Source organism: Pholcus phalangioides, unplaced genomic scaffold (genome assembly GCF_987345545.1).
Source record: "Pholcus phalangioides strain wild (caught in Gottingen) unplaced genomic scaffold, Ppha-v1.0 ptg000009l_1, whole genome shotgun sequence".
NCBI lineage: Eukaryota > Metazoa > Arthropoda > Arachnida > Araneae > Pholcidae > Pholcus > Pholcus phalangioides.
In genome coordinates, this window is record NW_028301602.1 from 23,176,683 (window position 1) to 23,195,652 (window position 18,970).

The following is an 18,970-nucleotide window of genomic DNA, read 5'->3' on the forward strand; positions in this document are numbered from 1 at the left end:
GAAACTATTTCAATGCGGTAGACCGAAGTTTGATTTAATTCGAAAAAAAGACAGTTATTCTACAAAAAACCGTCTCTTTGATTGTTTATGAGTTAAACCCCTCGAAATCAAGTTCAATAAAGCAATCGGGGAAGGTTTTTTTTTTTTTTTCAAGCAGAACTGAAGGTTCTCTTGGTGACATCCATTCTAGGTTTTACCGATAATCTTCAGGCAGTCCGCGATGTGGAAATGGTTTTTCCAAAACTCAAGAAAAGGGTTTGTTTCATTTGGCGTGCTGACTGGTGACTGCGCGGGAGAAAATTATCCACAATTTTACAGTGCATGTTCTGGCCAAAAGGAAGAACAATCAATCGTTCAGTTGCGATCACGTCAAACAACTGAGAAAACAAGGCGCAAAATTTTTGCTCGTAATGTTAATCATCGCTCGTTAATCGAATTACGCGTTAACCGAAGTTGGGTCAATCAAAAAGTGGTACAAATATAATATATAGTAACTAGAGAGCTGAAGGTGCATTAACTTAAGATGGTGGTGGTTAATATGATATGATAATAAAACATAACATAATGGAAAATCTCAGTAATAAAAACATAAATGTTTTATTATACATAATTATACATAATACATATAAATTATACATAAATAACAAGATGACATACAGTTTGAAAATAAATATTTTGTGAAAACAGAAACTGTTATTATGGTCTGAACTGATTAAGTATGCCTCATTCGTATAACTGTAGAAGTCATTACAGATTTTCTCTTAAATATTTGAAAAAAAAAAGTTAACATTCACTGCTCTAATTTATGTTTACACTACTACTATGACTACTTTAGCATAAATGAACCCCGTAAACATTCCTCTGGGAAATTTAAGACTTAAGGAATTTAAATAAGTTTCGAAGAGTAAATAATTCTTTACCTGATATGACCACAAGAGAAGAACAACAAAAGATCTAATGCACCGAAAAATTCGCAATTCCTAATGCGATGAACTGTGAAGTCGGCACCCATAGTGTGATAGTGTGTCGAAATATATTAGGAATTTCGAATTTTTCGGTGCATTTGCCTATTTTTCGTCGACTTCTTTTGTAATTAAATATGTTTCGACCACATGATATACTGCGTTTAAGGGACATTCTGAATTTCTATTTAAAGAACGGATTTCCTGATCCACGTCCCTTCGAGCAAGAGAACTTTCTATCTCTCTAAACAAGGGCCACCAGAATTTAAGAGACAAAAGTCTGGCTCCAACCATATTGTGATGTTTCACTATTCTGACCGCAAGGTGACTATGTTTATTATAAAATACAGACACCGTTAAACTGTTTTATACTGCCAGTGTCAATGAAATTACTTGAGACTACAGATCAGTGCTTTTCAAATATACAAAGAAACGCCAGTTTTTTCAGCAAATATCAAAATATTTTTTTTTTGTAGCTTTAAAAGGAAAACTTTTATTAAAACACTATTGGAAATTTATACGTTTTTATCGTTTTTCAATTAAAAACTTTAAAAACCTTGATTTACTGACGGTACTTGAAAGTTAGAGGTGAGATAATTTGTTGTGTACAACAACTTTTTAAAACAATTATTATTGGTTTTTTTGTCTATAATTGCAACTAAAATGACCTGCTGAATAAACGTACATAATAATTTATTTTAGTATTATTACATTTATACTCTCTTTTCTTCGTATTTAATCTTTCATAATATGGTAAACAAAGGGTTAAACAAACGGATTCTGAAAAACAGTTCTAATTGAATTCACAGATTTAGACTGTATGCTCATAAGCATATAAATATCGATCAAATTTTCTTCAAAAGACTTCACTGTATAGATCACTGGACAATATATTGGAATTCGAAATTTGAAAGAATATTTTCGATAAAAACTTTTAAAACATGAAAAAAAAAAAAAAAAACTTTTCATCATAGCGAATTTATATTGCTCAACTTTACATTCCATATTTTTAATAAAAGTTTTGATTTTTCCCGGGGAAAATGACTAACAAGAATATAATATTTTATATTAGCTTTCAACAAAATTTTTCCGGAATTTTTTCAGACACACAGAAAATTGGAAAGTGAAAAAGAATTTAATAAATAAAACTTTCCCGCGTATCCGCTAATAAAACAATTCGAGGGGTAAAAACGAGAAACTCGTTGACGGAAATCAAAAGCAATTTCATCTCGGAAAGTTTGTTGGAAAACATAAAATGTCTCGTGAGACAAACACACGTGATAATTTAGCGACAGGCATCATATAGAGCCAGCCCGCGAAGAAAATGGAAATGTTGCGAGGAAAAAATAGCAATAAGTATAAGAAAGAAAAATAAGATGGCTAGCTACTGTGTTGCGGGAATATATCGAGTCCCTTGAGACAGCCAATGCTTTTAGATGGACGTAAGACAAAAAAAATTGTCGTAAAAAACGAAGAAGAAGAACCGAAATGAACGGAGAAGGAACTATTATAGAAAAAAAAAGAAGATAGTTTCGAAGAATGGCTCCATCTTGGATGTGAAAATATTAGATTACCAGACATTTTTTTTTTCTTGTACAAGTGAGCTTGTGCAATTGTCTTGCCGAGGACAACGAGGGAACAATAAAAATCATCTCCGCTCATTGTGAGAACTTTGATTTCATTCAGTCTCTCAGCATATTATTTCCAGTTTTTTTATTTTGGACATTCCCGATAGAGAGCAATATGGAAACTGCTCCCAAACTCGCATGTTCTTTTGTAACTTTCATTTCTGGGTTCATATCATGAACGAAAGTTTCCGCGACTGTGGAGGATATTCTGAGGGAAATTATTATCATTAAACGTCGTTTTTAGCGGGGAATGGTTATAAAAGCTCGTATTCCCCAAGTCGTTCCGTGATAATATTCTACCTGGAATAGAAGAATTATCTTGTTCGTGTTTTAATGAACAGAATGTGATTTGCGGTTTACTACACATCATAGCGTCGTTCGATTAGTATGGCATCCCGTATGTTACGGCGGTTTCTGAAAGTTCAAATTTAACGGCAGCAAATATAATTTAGTGTCTTATAATTACAGTGTTTTATCTAACCTCTGGAGACCGCCCATGCCTTTAGATGAAGGTAAGAAAAGAAAAATTGTCGTAAAAAAGAACGCCGAAATGAACCAGGACACTATTATAGAAAAAAGATGGTTTTGGAAGACAGCTATATCTTAGATGCGAAAATATTGGATTACTAGACAATTTTTTTTTCCTGCACAAGCTCGTTTGTGCAATTGTCATGCCGAGGACAACGAGGGAACAATAGAAATCCCCTCCGATCTCATTGTGAGGACTTTGATTCCATTCAGTCTCACAACCTATTCTTTCTTTTTTTTAGACATTCCCAATAGAGAGCCATATGGAAACTGCTTCCAAAAACTCTCATGTTCTTTCGTAACTTTCACTTCTGGGTCCATATCATAAACGGAAGTTTCCGCAACTATGAAGGATATTCTGCGAGAAGTTGTCATTGAACGTCGTTTTCAGCGGGGGAATGGTTATAGGAGCTCGTATTCTCCAAGTACGCGATGATATTCTACCTGGAATAGAAAAAATAATCCGTTCGGTGAAAATGGCATTCCATATATTAACGTCACTTTGTAAAACTTACAAATTAATAGGAGCCAAATATAAACTGATAAATTTAATATTTTATCGGTAATTATAAATATCTTTTTCTTATGCATATATAATACAATTTATTTATTTAATTAATTTATACAATACAATTTATACGATATATTTTATTTATTTAACAAAAATCATTTATGTATATAGGCCTATTTAGACTCATATTTCTCTTGCATTTACAGGTTCAAAATTTGGATGCATCTTTTGATAGAATCGAAGATTTCTACAGCTGTTTTTGAGTTGGAATTGGATAATTGCTATAGAATTCTATCTATATGAAAACTGAGATCGATAAATAGAATTAAAATACTTGCCACATCTTAGCTATGCTTTCCTAAAATTCGGTACTTTAGTAAATCTTTGATTTGGCCAACAAAATCGAAAAGCGTTCTCTATAAATACTAGAAAACCAAATCAAATGCACATTCCACCTTTACGTGTACCAAAAAACAACATAATTATTAGAAATACTTCGAATGAGAGACTCAAGGTGTTCAGGATGTATATGGGTTATTCATGTTTGAGTACGAGATGGAGTTATGCTCAATTACAAGATATTTGAAGTCAAAAATTAATAATACATGGCCATAAATCGGGATTCAAATGAAGTAGCTCATATTCGTCTCGTTTTATGACCGGATACGTGATTCGTGATAGATTCACGTATTACGAAACAACCGGGAAGATTAATAAGAACCGTATGACACAGCGATCCGAGAGGATAGGATGTCAATCGATTTTCCCAGTCAATCGCAGATGCATGGAAGAAATTAGACGAATAATACCAGTAAGTGTGACGGCATGAAATGGTTGGTGTTCATTTCGGTGGTCGCGCTGTTCCAGCGGTTGTCGGCCATCGAAATAGGTGGTGGAAAGAACCGCGGTATACCCTCTTACGGTAAGCAATTCAGAAACAAGCCGAAAATTCACATAGGCGTTGTTTACCCTCATACGGCTCGTATAACACAGCAGAGGCACTACAAAAATTTGCTGGTGGAGACGATATCCTATCTGTACGAAAACACGAAATTCAACTTCCGAAGCCATTACTATATACAGAGCCAAGAAGCTTGGACTATGATGAAGCTTGAGGCGAATCCGTTAAAGATACTCGACACGTTGTGCAATGAATTGCTGAATACGAGGTATAACGTCGTCGTCATCTTTTACTTCACCAACGCCGTCACGTACGGTGTGAACGCGGCTTCTGCGCAATATTTCCTTCAGCTGACGGCTTATCTTGGGATCCCTGTCATTGCTTGGAACGCGGATAATGTCGGGCTGGAACAGGTAAGTGACAATTACATTCTTCTCATCATTAGCTGCATAGTTAGTGCGGAAATGCCATTCGCGCATGGTGATAGAAATCGATAGATTAGCTGTAAAATTTATCACTGTACGTCAATTTTGTCTGTATACACGTCCATTCATAAAAGTTAGTACGGTCGGCTCCGCTTAAACGGATATCAACTGTTCCAGCACACAATATCCCATCAAGTGAGGAGTTAGATTACACGGGGAACAATTTAATTGCTCTTTAACATCGTTAGTATGATTTGCATATTAAAAACTGATGAAGGATCAATATCAATAAAGTTTCTGAAATTAATCAGACAATAAAACGGAATAAAAATTAAAACTATCGCAATTTCTAAGATTTTATTTTTCATTGCGAAAGTTGGTGCTTTAAAAAGTTAAGTTCCATAGGATTATATCCATATAAGCGGGGTATCCGTTGATGCGTTACCCGATACAGCGGAGCCGACTGTACCTGCAAACCCATCGATACAACATATCATGAATTTGGAAGCTACAAAGATTTTAAACCGTGATACAATAATAGCATCTAGTTACTAAATAACTAATAAAGTGAGAGACTGAAAGTGCATTGAAAATCAGAGATTTCATGTAAAACCTCTACTTGGAATATTAGATACGAAACGTGTACATAGCCTGATGAAAAGATTGACGTTAATGCGGTAATATAAAGCCTGAAGTTTGCTATATCTTCCAACCAACCTTTTTCTTTCAATTCTAAATTTATTTAGTATGTATAGCCGTATATGTGTATATATAACGATATTCTCTTCTTCCCCCCCTCCCCCCTAAACTAAAGAGTGCAGACGTCACTTACGACGTTTGAAACATAATTATGAACTCGCGTGACGTTGTAAAGAATTAAGTTCAGTAAGGGAACTACTACTGCAAAAATTATAGGAAAGACGACAATTTTGTGAGCATATATCCTTTACCGTACCCAGCTAATAATAGACATGATATGTGAATACATGTATGAGATTTTTTTTTTGCCCGTGACTGTTGAACGTTATGCAGAGCAACGAGCTCAAAACAGCTCTATTCTCCTTCATCTCAGAGAATTACAATGGCATATTGGAATAAAATGATAATAATTATAAAATTATTATATATTAAAGAGAAAAGAAAATAACATTTGTTGCGGAATATTGTCTCATCCAATGTTTGTCAAACATTTGATGTCTTCGTTCGTGAAACTGTCTTAACCAGCTGAGGGGCCGCGACGCATATGTGAGTCAAAACTCTAGTGTACCAAAAGGGGCAGCAACTCACATATGCGTTCACCAAAAATGGTTTCGAAAGTGCCAGGAACGCACATCTGCGTCGGAGAAAACCAGTTCCTTCCCCCATATCTTTTGTATTGCACCGGACACTAATACTGCCATGTCATACGCCCCTTTCCTTTCTCCATTTTTAATCTTTCAGACTGCCCCTCACTCGAAGATCTCTAAACTAAAAGGACACGGGAAAAGAAGAGTTGCGCGGCGCATGTACCTTCCTACACATTGATAACACAAATACTCATACGTAGACGAACACAAATGAACAATTGAGTGTTGTTTGACATCGGTTTTCTTCGAGGATTATCACGAAGACTACTTTGGGTTGGGGAGGTATTAGGAACTCAGCAGTGGAATAGAAGCATTCTTGGATATCAGATAATTCCCGTCAACAAAGGGAAACAGATTTCCTTCTAAAAGGCCTTGATAGACTGTAGCATATTTCATTCTGTCAATTTATCAATGTCGCCAATTTTTATTAAACGTTGTGTTTATCATAGAAATTTTATGCAACCTTTCAATAATTGTGTGTTGCAATTGAAAATTAAATACCTATAGCAGAGCAATAAAATCATGAGCGGAAACGGGGGACTGGTCGCCTCTACCGAGTGGCGTACGCAGGAACAACTTTTGGGAGAGGCATAAAAGACTTCGGGGGGGGGGGGCACAAAAATTTTCTTCCTGAGAAATTCTGAGTTACTACCCTTCGAAAAGCATTTATATTAACAGAAATTGGTAAATATATAAAGAATATTTTCTTTTGATATTTCAATTTTTTTTACATAAATCTAGTGAAACTTTCATAGGCGGCCAACCCTATTCTCTGGCCAACTTACCTTTGCGGCAAGTTTTTCTCTTAACAGAAAATAGGCTCCATAGACATAATACAAAAATAACCCCTATTTCGCGGCCACCTCTGTATGCGATCAGCGGCCAACCTGTTGTCTTAGAGGAGTTTCACTGTATAATTTTCCTAATTTTTAATGGGCTTGGGGGGGGGGGGGTCGGTGCACGGGCCCAGCCTCCCTGCCCCTTTGCCCCTACCGCCCTCCGTTTCCCCAAAAATAAATCTATTATCATAGGCGGGAGTGGAGGAGGAAAATCCCCCCCCCCCCTCGTTCGAAGCGCCTGCATCCTCTTATGAATGAAATACAGTGTGAATCCCCTCTCTTGCGGACACCCTGCGGAACAAAACAGCAACCGTAAAAGAGAGTGACCGTAAAGAAGGAGTTTTTCGTTCGTGATAGAGAAATTCCTTTTGAAAAAAAATTCTCTCTCTCATCATTTGAACATCGGTGACAAAGGGTCAATATGTGGATCCTTTGATCTCAGATTTATTTTTCTTGTAATCTTGCACATAGTCATGAGCAGAGATACGGGATAAGTAGACCATTCTTAAAATACAGATAAATACTCCGTATTATCTGTACAAAATACATTCCAATTCATTGTACTAGCAAGTTTGAAAGACACTTAACGTCAGTACCAGCAAGTGAAAGAAATAAAGATTTTCCTTCCCCCTCTAAATCCTCTTCCACAGTGAGAGAGTTGGAATTCTTTTTTTTTTCAACTCCTTTTATTGTTAGCTAAAATTGTTTCTTTCCTGATAAGAAACCATCTCAAAAACGGTTATTCAGTTGCCGATTACCAATTGACTGCTTCATCACCTTCATTTTCATTTGCGACAATATTGAAACAAAGTAAAAAAAATTGAGCGACAGAGAAGAGCTTTTATCAAGCTCAGAAAATGAATCTTCTAAATCATCCGTTTCCGAGTCGTAAGAGGAAGACATAAATGATGTAATATGGACTGGTGCAAACTTAATGCAAGAAATCCTCGAGAAATATGCGAGAATATTATTAATATTGCAAATGTGCCGCTAGTTCTCAATGCCTTGCAATGCGGAACATTTTACTGTATTTTTGTAGCCTACTGTATTTTTAAGGGGACTTTTTCTAATTTTTTTTATTTTTCTACTATCGGTTCAATTCACAAATTTAATAATTGATACTTCAGGTGTCTTTCTTATATTCATTATAATTTTCAAGACTTCGTTTACCCCACATCTGTATGTTACAGAAAATACTTCATTGAAAAGCTATCAAAATTCATTTTGTGAGAATGGTATGAACTCATGTGTATATGTTGCAGTAAATATGAAAAATCAGTGATTACCCATAATCGCCAGTTATTATGCGTAATCAACAATCGCGTCGGTATAAAGTAAATTAATTTTCCTACATTTATCACTTTTATCAGTGATTACGCATAATTCCCGAATGTTGTTGATAACATAAATATGGAACAAATCATGCAGAAATATCCCCAAATTCAACCACTTATCAGTTTTTTTCCGTACTTGATGGGAGGAATTGAATTAAACGAAAATAATGTTATAATGATAAAAACATATAAATTATTACCAATCTTGTAATGTTAGCTATCGTTACCTTTAGAATGTTGGAATTACCTTTTGGGTGAGACAATATACTAGGGATAACAACGTGAGCATACCAAAAATTAAAATAGAACAACAGCTAGATTCGTTTCGGAACTGTATGAAGTTCCTTCTTCAGTAGCAGAGACAAATAGTGGAAAGTCAAAATAATCTTTATAGCTGGAGTTACTCGCTGTTCAAGACAAAGAGTCGGACTGTTTGACTCTTTGTCTTGAACATCGGTATTTGTCTATTTATCACAGGTAAATGTGATAAATTCGGAAAATTTAACGAATTTGTCAAAATGGACTGGAATTATGCATAATAACCGAATTTTTCGCATTTACCATAAAATGTATACGGGGGGGGGGGGGCACAGATAGCGGTATACACGGCATTTTACTGGTGAACGTTGTCACTAGAGGCATAATTCCCAATTAGAAAAAGTATCCAATCAGCGAGCATTACTCAGATACGTCATTCATGTTTCAAAGGGTTGTTAGTTACTAAAATAAAACACATTAATTTTTATACGGACACCCTGTGCCCGAAAATCAAATTAAAAAGTTGTACCCTGTCTGTCTCTCTACTGCAGCCAACAAAAACCAATTCCACGTTTCCACGTGGTAAAACAGTTTACCCACATTCCAGTGCTATTTTTCCCTAATTTTTCTAATTCGAATATCTCAGTGAATATTCCACTTAGAAACGGGGAATTTTTTGACATCATAAGAAGAGTCAGGGCAACAACTTTCTAGTTGGATTTTTGGGCATAGTATGTCCGTATAGAAAGTTAAATTTTATATTTTAATAACTATAGTACCCCTTGCAACATGAATGCGTGTTTGCGCATTCACGACTTCAGTAAATTTACAAATTTAAATAAAGCCTCGTTGAAAAAAACGGAACAAATTGTATAAAAAAAATAATCGGAACAAAGATTACAGGATGTCCCGTAATAGGGGACACATGTGGTCCGAAAAATTGTATGAGACATTTTAGTGGTCCTTGGGTTCAGAAAGGTTGAGAAACGCCGAACTAAAAATTTTTTTTTACTTTTTTTAGCCGTAACACAAATCCAACAGAATGATCAACTTTAGAAGAGTTATATTTTGAATCTGAAAGTGCCTATATTAAATAACAATACAAACGCCTATAAAAAAGTTTGTACACACCTATACAAACAAAATGTTCGATTTTCATTATTTGTGAAATTAGTGGAACAGCAAATATAAGGTATATTTATAATTCAGATGAATTTGTACGACCCATTTCTGAAGCCGATGCGATAAGAAGCCCTAAAATAGATTGATGATCTAAAAAAAAAATCAAACATAAATTATACGTTCAAGATCTATACACACTTTTCCTCCTTTATTTTTTTAACACCTAAATTATAAATTATCTCATATGCAGAACACCTAAAATACAAATTTTTCAGCATATTTCCCTCATCTATATTTCTGAATAATTAAACCGGAACGAGTAAGTAACTCTCTACTCTGTCAGAACGATTGAGCAGGTTCGACAAAAATCCAGAGGTGCACTATTGTTCAGCGTAAAGAATAGAGGCATTAAGTGGGCGTTACACAAATGCCACTTCAGTCAAATCCCTAGCACCCCTTGCTCGATGTCCTGCGGAGCGAAAGGGGGGAAAGCATTTTCTAGCTGGCCACTTTTGAAAACATTTTGTTGAAGGTGAAGTGTTTTTTTTCAAACCATTTTGTGAAACTTCTGTGATCCTCGGAGGGTTAAACATTGACTTGAGAGAACTATCGAATGTTTGAATATTTACAAAAAAAATAATAATATATACATATATATATGATAAATATAAATAATGGTATATACATATATATACAAGCGCACACACATTTTTCAAAATTCGGACACATATTTTGTGTGGAGTATGTTTTTAGGCCTTTAGATGTTTCAGGAACTTGCGAGCATCATGATTGGAGATCTCGAACATATGTTGGTGACATGACAATTCTTGTTTTTCGAAGTAGTTTCGAGATAGTTCCTTGATGTGGGAATACATAGACGACACCTCCGAATTTTTGTGCAGATCGGTGAGGCGGAAAATTTTAAGTGATGCAGTGAAGCACCTGAGGACGCGATTCCGGAATCGTTGGTCCGAAAACCCCCAAGCTGGGGCACCATGTGCCAACACTGGGTGAACGATTTGTTCGTACATTTTGTTCTTCAATCTAAGTTTGCTTCGGATAGCAGAATCTCAATAGATTCTATAAGACGATCTGAGCCTTTTCGATTTTGTTCTTGCTATGGCTCCTGAAGTTGCATCTTTCATCCAGGGTGACGCCCAGGTACTTAGTTTGAGTCGATGACAAGATATCTTGTCGCTCTATGATGATCCTCGTATTCAATAGAGCATCTCGGTTTGTGAGCCACAGGCCATCATTTGGGGGGGGGGGGGGGAATCCGTTACCCCCCCCCCGGCTTTTGAAAATACACTAAAAACGGTATATATATATATATATAAATACATTGAGTACATGTACTTTGCCCCCCCCCCCCCGGGAAAAAGTTTAAATTACGGCCCTGGGGAGCCACAACATTGCACCTTTGTTCACATTCAACTTGACATTGCTGAGTGCATTCCATTTCGACATTTGTGATCAGCTCTAGGAGGTTAGTTAGCGCTTTCAAAGGCTTCCTGGCGGTTGAAATTAATATAACATCGCCAGCGTACAAACACAAACCCAGGATGTCCTTTGGTACCATAGGATAATCATCCATGAAAATATTGCGTATCGCCGGGCCCAAGCAGGAGCCTTGGTTATACCTCCGGTTATTCGTTTTTTTTCTGAGCCGTTTATCTTGACTTCGAAGACCGGTAGCGACAAATATGAACTAACAAGTTTGTACAACATTTACAATAATGATTGTTCTCAATTGATAATTATTTATAACTTCAATAAAAAGTAGATGTTAAAATAAATGGTTTGAAAACAATAATAATTATTTTTATAAAAAAAGTATAGTTGAAAATAAATTCAAATTACTAAGCACATTGTGTGTGAAAAGTTAGCTTACGGAAAAACACATTTTCAAGAAATATTTGATACTAGATGCCGCTTATTGTGGTTATGTGTATTTAATTTCATAAGAAAAGCAGAAATGTTGCATAAAACTAATAATTAATAATTGAAAAAAGATAAGAAAAATTTAAAGTTTAATAAAAATTAAAATCACGATTGTGTACAAACCCTTAATTAGACCAGTTTGAATAAAATCAACAATCGTTGACACTAGATACCACTTGCATTAATATCGAAACTAGAAATTCCAGATTCTCGCGTAAAAGTAATTTATAGACATATTTAATATTATGTAGGATTTTTATTATATTATTCTGGATTCTAAATCAGAGATGGCATGCTGAGCGTATTTTTATTTTAGGTTCAACCTAAAAGAGCCGAAATGTTCGGTTTTTATAATGCGTACTTCAAAAATCTGATTACCATATTCATTCAGAACTAAAGAATGGAAAGTCACAAAATTGAGCTTGAATACGATTCTGAAATTTAAAAAAAAATGGTTCAACTCTCCCTGCGAAAAGCGAACGCTTCTATGACGCATCATTACGACCCATGCGATGACAAAAACTACAAGATTTTTTGCACGATCAATTCGATCTGCATTAGGCTGTCACTAATGTAGGTTAATATTCATTCCTGAATGGCTCATACCACAAAATTATATGTTCTTATCACCAGAAGCTGGTAGCTATAAAAAATGAGGTACAAATGGCATATCTACAGAAACGAAATGACAGAAATTATTAGTAAAAGGTTGAGCTTGGAAGAATATCCCTTTATCGGAGCTCATTCGTTGGGAAAGACTTTGTTATTTTATTTGATTCTCGACATAATAGATCGAAGGGCTACGAGGAATCTCTATTACATCGGGGAGTCGTGCAAAAGGAAAAAAAAAGAAAATGAGTACACGGGACCATGGGTCCGACAATTTTTCATTTCATATCTCGTAAGATCGTGATTACTCGCGTGGGAATTGAGTCAATTGATAGCAGAGCCCTGTACAAAACGTGGAAGATGAAATTTGGTGCCCTTTCGTAGTATTTGCTTTTTGCTCTCTGACCCGGATCGAAGTATGATATTTTCATTGCGTTTTCTCCCCCTGCGGTAATAAATTCTCCTCGAGTTGTTATAATAGTATAAAAGATTTATTCTGCTTTTTAACAGTTTTTTCCCCTCGCCCTCAACATAAATAATTCACTTTCCCCAAGTGAAATTTAATTCCAGTTCACTTCCAAAATATCTGAGGAATTTTTGTAATTGATGTTAATAGTTGTGAATGTTCCGAGGAAATCCATTTCATTCTTATGTTTGTGCTGTATATCATTATGAATTTCAATATCCTATTTATTTATTTATTCAAATTTGAAAAAAAAAATCCATTTAAAATAATCATAATAAGCCCCTATAATGACCATTTAAATGTTGAAAAAACAATTCATGTCATGTCGCACGTAAATTGTAGTGCTTCTATACTAGATGACGCTGATTATGGTTAATTGTTAATTTTAATGTAAAAAATGTAAATGTTACACTGGATGTTTTATAAAACTAATAGTCAATGATTTTCAAATAAAAATAAATAATAAATGAATTTAAATAAACATACAATTCATAACTATGAACAATCTCTTCCAAAAGCAAAAATTTCAAACGCGCAGCATGTGAATCATCGCAAATTACATATTTCTACATGTTTTATGCCAATTTATGATAGCTACATAATTTTTATAGCTGTTTACAACCAGCTTGCCGGCGATAAATCCCGGTCCAAGCGGAATTCCATTTCCTTCAAAGTGAATCGATCCGAAATAACGTTAATCGTTTAATTTATTCAGTTTTATTTTTTTTTATCCACATAATTTTATAGTTTATAGTTTTTTAATGGAACTTTTTCACTTTTTTTCAAATCATATATTAAAAAAAAATTAAATAAAAAATATTCTTCAGCTATTAACTTTGTCAGTGGGTACTCATCATTTGACACGACGGCAGGAAAACCCTGCATTTATATACCAGGGGAAAATAATAGTACAAATCTGGGTTTTTATATCACGTCAATATCTTCGGCTTGGTACACCAGCAGTGTGTTTCATACCAACCTACGCTTTCGATAAAATTTGGACACCTAGAAGCCACGTCGCTCATTTTACCACTGATTTAAACAGATTCTAATACATGCCAGATTTTTGCTTTTAGGAACTTGTCATCACGTTGCCTGATTGCACTGATGCCAATCATGATTTCTGAAATTTTCGAAAGAAAAACGACAGTATTCTGACACTAATTTCAAATTACATATGCCATATTCAACATAAGCATCGCACTCACAAAAATATTTTTAAAAGTAAGGTATAATGCAAGCATCGCAAGTTTACAGGGCCACGTAAACATAATTGTCATGCAATTACTGTTTCTTTTGTATTTATTCCTTACACAATTCTACATCAGAAAATGCTCAGAACAGATTCTGGACAGTTGAAATAAATATAATTTATATTTGAGGTTATACAATGATTTCCGTTGTCGTTTCGTTGCCTTGGGTAATGTGCTTTTAAAAACAAATTATGGAAGTAGGAAGCACGTAACTGAGCGGCGCGAACGTCCAGTTATGTTTTTAAGAATCTTAAGCACTACGGCGGATAAGCCAAGAAATACGATACTTCTAATTGCGTGTGAAACCAACCTCTCCAGACTCAAAAAAATCTCTACGCACATTAATAGCATTATAACCATCTCAACCCATATGCTGCAAATAACTTTATAAGAATCTCCATCATGGTAAATTAATTTCCCAACGGATATCATAGTAGAAAATGACATATCGGATAAGAGACTTTGCCGGAACATTCTCGACCGTAATGAAAGCGAATGGCAGCGAGAGAAAAAAAAAATAGAAATAGAAATATATGTATGTGTTCGTACATATATATGTATGAAATAGCCATTTGTGAGAGCTCCAGATACACCAAGAAATATATGACCAAAGGAAAGTCCCAAATGTGAAAAGGGGTCAGGGTTGTGTGTATATTAGATTATCTGCAAGCAACACTCGACTCAGGAATTCAAAGGGCTACAAACTCAATTGGCCGCGAGAGATAAACGCGTCGCTCCTTTCCGTGCAAAGATAGAACAAATAAAAAAAAGGGGGCAACCTGAAAATATGAGTTCCTGGACTACAAGGAATATTTCCTGGTTAGTCCTAGATTGCCCCTGTTTTATGTTTACGATGGAAAAGCAATAAAGTCTCAAATAAGAGAAATAATGGCAAGTGCGTGTCGGTTTGCAATGGACGGACGGACATTAAACAACGAAAGTAGTTTCCCGGGTCTTAGTCTTCTGTATCGTCACTTTTTATTTTAATACGTTGTAATTAGCATTTTCCAAAACACCATTTCATTCTTGTTATACCGTGGTCTTTCTGCGAAAACTAAGGAAAAATTACAGCGACTTCTATGGGATGTGATTACATATTCCTAACCTAAGTTCTAACCTACGGAGATCCCTTTGCGAAGTGGCTCTAAAAGAATTCGAGAATAATTTGAATAATTCATTCAATCATTCTTTCGAATAATTTTGAATCTATATGGCAACCCCTTTCAGGTTTTCAAATACGTGATATTGAGTTTACACATGATTAAACCGTAAAGTGGAGAAACTTGGGTATAGATTTCGAACAATTTTTTGCATTATCTCCCTTATGAATTAACCAAAAACTGCATTACGAGAAAAAATAAGCTTTCCGTTATTTGGTTAGTGCAAGAATTATTGTTTTGTAGACTATTATATAATGGAGAAAAATCAAATTAAAGTAGTACCCAAGTTACTTCAAGCGCGGTAACTTGGGTACAGAGTAATAGAGTAGTGTAACCGAATCACCCCGCACCTGTAGGAGTGACTACTCTATTGCCTCGATATTTAGCTTTTCGGAGTGTATATTTTCATCTCAACAAAAGGAAAATAATTAGGAAAATATTAAGAAAAGTATAAATATATGTAAATTGTGTTACAAGTATAAATACGGGGAATTATTCTTTTATGTTCACAATATAAACCTGCTTAGTCGAAGATGCCTGTTTCAGTGTTAATCTTTAAATGTGTCATTCTCTTAAATTAAGAAAAATGTTAATTTGATCTTCTGTATAATATCTATAGGGCATAGAGCCTAATATTTTCTTATGTGTAGAGAAAGACGTCCTCTCCTTTGTTAATAGAATATATTCAGAAAACTGGCTGTGTGAAGAGATATTGAAGTTTAAAAAAAGATAATTCATCTCTGCTCTTAGGGGGGACCCAAAGCACAGTCTCGTATGCAGGACGAGTGCTCTACCTCTAAGTTATGAAATCAGACAGATCACTACCTCCGTGGAGCGTGTAACCAGAAATGTCCCGCTAATAGATCGCAAATGACACCAAAGCCACCAGATAACGACGTATATGTAGAGAATACATAATCCAGAGAATTCTATACATATACGTCGCCATCTACTGGACTTGATGTCATTTATGAGCTGTTAGCGGAATGCCGTGGCTGTTCACCGCGCTGAGCCATTCAGCCTATACATATTCTCCAAGGAGGGAAAACTATATCTGTTTTCATAGCTTATAGGTAGAGCACTCGTCCGGCGTACGAGAGACCAGGGTCCGAGTGCTCGTGAGGGCATGGATAATTTTTTCTTACCGAAACATCAATATCTCTTTACCCAGCCAGTTTTCCGAATACGTTGTATTTTCTTATGTGATCGTGGCAATTGTATATTAGTGTGTGCTTGTAATTATTATTATACTTTTTTTCAAATTTCCTTGTAAATGTTGAAAAATTTAACTAATAAAACAACCAGTGTCTAACAAACTGATTTATTTAGGTTAATTATCATCCACAGTTAAAAACAATATGTATATTTATTCAAGTAAACTGTCATCAAGACTATAAGATGTAAACACTACAAACAAAGTTTTGCGATGTTTTCATGAAAGCTTAAAACACGGGTTATGATAAAAAGTAGAAAAAAATGCGGGATAGATTACAAGCACTTCACATTTAACACAAACACGCACAATCTTGTCTTTAACCCTCTTCATAGCCAGCAAGGACAGCCTGTAAGTCGCCAGGCAGTCCACTCGGGCTGGACAGCGACGAGAAAAATTGAATTCTGTCTGTAATATAGTAAAGATATTTTTGACGGGGAAAACGAAATGCAAACAATGAGAAAAACGGAATTCAAAATTTAAAAAAAAAATCATTAAAAACAGATTATAATAAAACAAAGAAAACGGTTTGGAAAAGTGAAAAAGGATAAGACTTTTAGGAAAAAAGTGATGGCAGATGCCGACAAAGTGACACCTGGTGACGTAGATGGAAAAGTGGAGATTGTAGAGGAAAGGCCATGTATATATATGAGTTACAGCAAATCTCAAGGTTGGCCTCCGTGCTCGTTGTATTCGTTTTGCAAACAATACACGAATAGTGTCAAAAATAAATTGTACCTATAAAAATAATGATACCCAAATCTTTGTATAAAGAGTACTATTGGAGAGAGTATTTCATTTCTTAGAATATAAATAGGTGATAACTGCAATCCACCTGTGCGCATGATTCCTCTTTCACACGCTGATGTTTTAACACCCCGAAATAACTACAAGAAGTAATACACTGTGATTGATCAGCATGCTTTGAATCATCAAGTTTTATGTCTCTGAAAAAAGTATCCCCTGCAGAAACTTATAAATGGTTGTACAATGCACTACATGGTCTCCCAAACTTTTTGTTCCATCGCCTCCTTCTTCAGAAATTCTTTCCTCTCATCGCACCCCAACTTAAGTAAGCCCATAGGATCCTATGTTGAATAAGTATGTTCTATCGCCCCCTTGGACCATTCCATCGCCCACCAGGGAGCGATATTGCCAACTTTGGGAAACACTGCACTAGAGGCAAATGCCGTGAGTATAAAATACGTATAGAATTGATTCCGCACTCTAAGTATGACTATCCGGATGCCACGAAACTTCAGAGAAGTGATCACAAAAGTGAATATGCGACCGAGAACAGGATCGAAGCCGTTGAAGAAACTTCATGCATTTTTGGTCGTAATTTGCGATGCCATTTTCGAATCGCACTGGAATCTTTCAAGTCAACTTTTTTGAAAATTTTTGATTTATTCTTTAACTAATGAGGACACCATGAATGATTAAGAATTGTTGTCATTTTAGAAGACACGTTTTCTTCATGAATTCAATATACAGTATTTTGGAAAATCTGGAAAAATTTATTAAAATCCTTGAGTTTGCGCTAATTTTCAAACCATACTAGATCTCATATTTGAAAAAAAAAATCACAGTTCAAAATTAATTTGCATTGATACGGACTCCTTCAGTGATGAAACAAGTATTTATCGTTATTCTCCAAACCTCTCAGAACCTCCGATAAATTTCAACAGTAATAGAAAGTAAATAACCTCATGGAAAGTAAGTGTCTTATAGCTAAATAACCCTCACTATATGCAGTTGGTAAGCAGTGAAAATCTGCGTCTTGAGCACCATGCACTGACAAAGCTAAAATAGCGTAGAAAAAAAAAATCTCTAGAAATAATTATATAATTTTATTGTCCCACTAAAGAGCGCCGTTGGTGTTTTAGACGAAGTGAATCCATTCAGTGCACGATGTTATCGGCATCTAATAGTGTCTCACGTATCCACTTAATTTGTCTACTATATAATATATAACTTATCGATCCCAGTAATGGAAGAGACATGATTGGTCTGTTGATCTGTAACAACAGATTCATGGTCATGGTTATAGATAACACGACAGCTCCCTGAACGAAATACTGTATTTACAAATCTGTAAATAAACACGCAAATTCACTCCACGAAACATGGCTTACATGAAAGTAATTCTAGAAAATAAATAAATATGTGAACAGATTTGAAAAAGGAAAAGAACCCCCAAAAAGGACAATTTAAAGTAGAAACTGGATAATGGATTTATGATCAGTTACGATGCCAATAATTTTCTTCCTTAACCTGTTTGTTTCAACGTTTTGCTATTCCTTCAAAGGAATTCAAAATATATACAACAGTAAATATTATTTATATACAACAAAGCTTTTTTATCTGATTTTTTTCCTTCAAGAAAAGCTTACGCGATGAAATGAGAGATTCAAACCGATTCAAATTCTCCACTCGCTTCTTAAGCATTCTACATCAGAAAATAATAAAACGTG

The 18,970-nt window shown here is 35.1% G+C and overlaps 1 protein-coding gene across 1 annotated transcript in view; it reads left to right on the forward strand.

The window, feature by feature from the left end:
• The first annotated feature begins 3,909 nt into the window (after positions 1–3,909).
• LOC149082550 (glutamate receptor ionotropic, NMDA 2B-like) overlaps positions 3,910–18,970 on the forward strand; it is a 58,622-nt gene continuing 43,561 nt past the window's right edge. The window contains exon 1 of the mRNA XM_089235796.1: positions 3,910–4,943. Coding sequence (XP_089091922.1) covers positions 4,455–4,943 — 489 coding nt within the window. The 5' untranslated portion in view covers positions 3,910–4,454. The remainder of the gene's footprint in view (positions 4,944–18,970) is intronic.